This window comes from Protomyctophum parallelum, assembly GCF_964188405.1.
Source record: "Protomyctophum parallelum genome assembly, chromosome: 19".
NCBI classification, from domain to species: Eukaryota; Metazoa; Chordata; class Actinopteri; order Myctophiformes; family Myctophidae; genus Protomyctophum; species Protomyctophum parallelum.
The window spans coordinates 28,835,728-28,840,727 of NC_139717.1; the positions used below are offsets into that span (position 1 = coordinate 28,835,728).

General features: G+C 46.3%; 3 protein-coding genes across 4 annotated transcripts in view; 1 reads left to right on the forward strand and 2 right to left on the reverse strand.

The window, feature by feature from the left end:
• The window catches only part of LOC310876366 (dolichyl-diphosphooligosaccharide--protein glycosyltransferase subunit 1-like), a gene marked incomplete at both ends in the record, with an annotated part of 4,849 nt that extends 660 nt beyond the window's left edge, over window positions 1-4,189 (reverse strand). The window contains one exon of the mRNA XM_083789893.1: window positions 2,805-4,189. Coding sequence (XP_083646019.1) covers window positions 2,805-4,189 — 1,385 coding nt within the window. The remainder of the gene's footprint in view (window positions 1-2,804) is intronic.
• vgll2a (vestigial-like family member 2a) overlaps window positions 1-5,000 on the reverse strand; it is a 436,332-nt gene that overhangs the window by 170,525 nt on the left and 260,807 nt on the right. The window lies entirely within an intron of this gene.
• gphnb (gephyrin b) overlaps window positions 1-5,000 on the forward strand; it is a gene marked incomplete at its 5' end in the record, with an annotated part of 127,483 nt that overhangs the window by 52,173 nt on the left and 70,310 nt on the right. The window lies entirely within an intron of this gene.

Here is a 5,000-nt window from a genome sequence, read left to right on the forward strand (position 1 = left end):
TCAACTCAAGGGCACCCAATGCACAGCTGGAGGAGAAAGAAAGCATCTATCTTTGCCACTATCTATCTGTTGGGAACGTGTGGCATCAAATGCGCGTGCGCACACACACATGCACGCACGCACACAAACGCACACGCACGCACACGCACACACGAGACTCCTCAGTGAAAACAAACGCACGTGCCATACTGTATCTAATACTCACACAAACTTGGATTGCTGTGAGGTTGCATTATAGTCACCAGAGAGGCTGTGGTTAATTAGTCCTGTTGAACCCCCTGCTGAGGTTCTATTCCATCTTTCTTCTGCCTACTGTCCAAATAAAGTCATAAAAAAGAAATAAATGGTAAACTAGAAATGCACTCTGTTATGGTGCCAATTTGTGCCTGGCACACAAGTACTTGCGCGCAAGCAGAGCGCGCAAGTACTGCTACTAACTAATGTCAGAAAGATTCTTAACTAATGTACCTTAATCTACCTTAGTTACATCACCATCAGCAGCCAATAAGGCATTCTTACCCCGACATACATACATACTGTATACTCTCACACACACACACACACACACACACACACACACACACACACACACACACACACACACACACACACACACACACACACACACACAAACCCAACCGATCACCAAACGTACCTTACTTACGTCATCAGCCTATCCCTGATTCCCTGACACCGACATACACAAGTATGACAACATGACTCCAATGTGTATCTTTGACTTGGCTGCTCCAATGTGGATCTCAGACTTCATGTGCTCAGCTTGCAACATCTCTCAGACTGATCAATGACGTCAGGCGTCTATGATGTGTCAGATTATGATGTGTCAGATGTATAGTTCAAATTTGGGCACGGTTTCACCGCGATCACAAGCCCATTGAAAATGTCAATATAAGTAACATTCAAAAGCCAGATGTTGGAAGGTCTAGCACCCCTCAAAACGGAGGAAATGTGACCTACTGGCAGTGTACGCACGCGGCACGCACGCACGGCTATCCTCTTGCAGAGCCACACCACACGAATTGTGCAGTACACTGCATGTACAACATGCTCTCTCTGTGACACCAAATTAGCAATACTATGTCATCTACTTAAGATGTACATTAGCCATTCAAAGGAAGGACAAAAATAATTATGATTTAAAAGGTTTGTTGAGGTAGCTGATAGATGCTTTGGGTGGTGTGGGTGTATGTACAGTTTGTGTCTGAGACTCTGAGTATTAGGAAGTGTAAAAGATCTACATTGATATTGATCGGTAGGTACCAAAGGGTGACTCACTTCCATGTGATTACAGGTAGTCATTATTATACGTGTGACATTTTTCCATGCTGAATATCAAGTTTGCACTGGCAGTGGCGTCATGGGTTTGTGTGTAGACATAGACAATGCAGGTGCACTGGGCTGCAGGGCGGAGAGTGAATTTCAGATTGTCTCCTTTATTGTGGCAATCTATAAGAAATGTATTATCTTTTTTACAGTTTATAATTAAAAAAAAAGAAAATAAATTCATGTTAGCTCTATTCGGCTATACATTTTTATAATAATTTAGGCTAGTTATCTAGCAACTCACGTGCTGCTTGTTTTCCTACACACCTTCCCAGTAACAGACAGTTATCTTTTGTAACATACAGCCTTAGTGGGTTGATTGAAACCTTTCCCACGGCTAGGGGTTGGCAGTCGCACCCGTGGTGAACATTTTGGCAACACACCATGTCGCCTGGCAGCGACTCTGGAGAACAGGAGAATAACCATCAGTTTGCCTAGCTGCCCAGAACAACCAACTCAGATATGTCAGTTGCTTTTGTTTGGAAAGTGGAACAAAGATGACAGAAGATTCCCTCAAGGCCCAGCTTTGAACAGCTGGAGGCAGCCGGGCCGGACCTGGCACATGCTGGTGGACATGGGCCAAAGGGAACTGGCAGATGCTGGTGGACATGGGCCAAAGGGAAGTAGCTCGTAAAGTACCTACCGTAGTTTAGCCATTTGAACCCTATATGGTGGACCGGAGTCCCTCAGGGCTTTGTACTATAGTGTATTTTCTGTTTTAATTCTACAGTATATTAAATATATCGTCGATACGAAATAACACATACAAGCAGCTCACAACACGTCTGCAAAAGTTTCCTCCACAATTCGGATGCTGGGGATTTAAGTGGTGAGAATTGTCAGGATGGATCAAGTACAGTAAAAGATTGATGCACGCATTTTGAGCATGCATGATGATTACTGGTTGTGTAGATTTCCTTTATTTTTTTGTGTAATTTGTTGGAGCTTTCTGAGCCTTTATCTGATAGGCACTGTGCATTGTGCAGCAAATGGTCATCAAAAAGGACATGTTTTGACCCCAAAGAATAGCTTACAGTCTGGTAGCCACTGGGGTCCTTCCTATATAGTGATCTTCTATTCTGTTCCTATCAGTTTTATATTTTTTCATGGTGTTTCTCTATGGGAGGCAGAATGGTCTAGAAGAGCGAGCTAATCTTACAAACTGCTGGACTGATCAGAGTAAAATGTGTTGTGTACACTACCTGTGTAGGCCAAGGAAGTATACCTCCACAAATTATTTGTATGTTTTATATATTTGAACTATTTTGGTGACATATAGAGGTCAAAGAGGGTGGCTGAAACCTTGTCCATCTAACCTCCCAGACTCCAGATGGGGCTGAAACCTTGCCCATCTAACATCCCAGACTCATCGGCCAGATTGGAGCCCTCTCCCTTGAGAGCCTTGTTGTCGCGTGACAATTTGTACCGGTTCCCCACCTCGTCCACTTGACAGTACAGACCCCTTGGTGATAACCGAGCGATAAATAACAACAGCGATGAAGAGGATGTAGAAGGCCCCTATGAGCAGAAGAGGCTCCTGTAACATCCAGAGCTTATTGAAGGTGTAATGGACCACAACGTCCTGAATGTGCTGTTCTACCATATTGGTTTTAGTGGCGACCAACACCGGGCGGCCAAAGGTATCCAGGTATGTATAGTGCAGCTGGTCTGGCATACGGTCAATTGGGTAAGGTGTGTCCACACGGATGTTCCTGGCCCCCTCGGGCAGGATAATTTTCACTGTGAGGGAATCAATGACCTGGTCATCAAAGACGTGGTCAACCAACCTCATCTTCAGTGCATATTGATCACGCTGGGTGTAGAGGTGCTCATAACTCGGCAGTTTGTAGCCGATTATGTAGTCCGTCTTCCAGCCACCGAACAGGGGGAAGCGGGGCTTGACCTGCATCTGGACAGAGTCCGCCAGCACCCGCAGGTGTGAAGTGGAAATGTTCCCGATCTCATCCCGGTAGTACACATCCTGGGCAGAAGCAGGGAGGATGGTCTTGAAGGACTTGATGGATGAAAGGCCGCTGTCAGGCTGCGTCTGGTATTCATAACGAGAGAAGGGGCCCCTTAGGAGCGCCCCCGTGTGCAGCAGGTCAATGCTCTCCTCCACGGCGATGTTACCCCAGTGAGAGACCTCAATGGTGCGGGTCATGCTGCTGATGGCGAGGAAGGGCATGTTGTTTTCATAATGGATCTCCATCGCATCCTCGCTGAAAGGAGCAACGTTGCGAAAGGGTCCGTACTGGATGGCCTCGTTGTACTTGATGGGGTCGCCCAGTTTGGTGTAGCTCTCCACCTCCTTGGAGGCCAGGCGGACGTGGGTGTTCTGGCTCAGGGTGGGGTAGGGGGAGTACAGGTAGTGGTTTCCCCGGAAGACCACCAGTTGACGCTCGGCCTGGGTGATGTGCGTCGGGAAGGGCTTCAGGACGTGGCTGAATACCATCTCCACTTTCACTCTTAGCTTAGCACCCGCTTCCATGCTAAAGGGCAACTGTACCTCGTAAAACAGCCCACGTTGTCCATGAATTGTGGTCTGCGCGAGTCCAAGAGTGCCATCCTCCTCTTCAGCATCACCCCACACTGAAGCGGCTACGTGTGCCAGGTGAGGTGCCAGGTCGGGCTCCACTGCCCACGTGAAGCTCTGCACCGCAGAACCTCCACGGTTGGACAGGAGGATGTCTGCAGTTATTTTAGCGAGATGAGTGCTCAGGTCTACGGTTCTCTTCACGTTCTGGATGCACAGACCGTCCGCTGTCACCGTGGGACTGCTGGCAATGAGAAGCAGAAAAGTGGAAAAGACGAACAGTGTCAAGGTTCTGTTATACAAAGGCGCCATCATGTGACACTCATTAACATATTAACATTGCTGTGCGTGCGCTGCCATTTATATAGATAGTGTGGCACAAACGTCACGTGAGGCTTTGCTGATGGATTGGGTTGGCCAAACCTGCCTTACCGGTTTGCCTTACATTTTCATAAATGTTTCCCAAACAAAGTATTAAATAGGGCTCAAGTAGTTACGATTTTTTAATAGGCTTTTGTCAGTTGTCATGAAAAGCTATTGGTCAAGTCTCAAGGCTTACTAAAGATAGAACCAGGTGTGAGAGGCTACCTATAATTACAATCTAGAAAAAATAGAAAAGGCTCTTACACTGACAAAAAATGTTGAGGCATTTACAAAAATAGATTTATTTACAATTAGAAAGAAATTGACACATGCAGTGAACAAAAGGAGCGGATGTTTGCTTCCTCAGACCATCTTCAACACTCAGTAAGAAGAAAAAGATGAAAGGTGGAGCTGAAAGGGAGCAGGAAGAACAGAAAGGCTACTGAGGAAGAGGCTGCCAAATGTTTCAAACTGACGGATATATTCAGAGCCCCCAGCATGCAAGTCATTCAAACAAAGAAGCATTATACTGCTGTAGTACTGTAGCTTTAAGTACATTCACGCTGGTTCTTCTCAACATGATGTCCGAGGACCCCCAGCAGTCCTTGAGGCCAGCTAAGCGATTATTAGTTAGTAATAGGAAGGCAAATGGACCCATAAGGGGTCCATTTGGTTCCATTTGCACACTCAGCATTATGGGGGTCTATGGCCTAATCGCATATCAAACTGAGGGTCCTGGGTATTAAAAATAAGACAATCA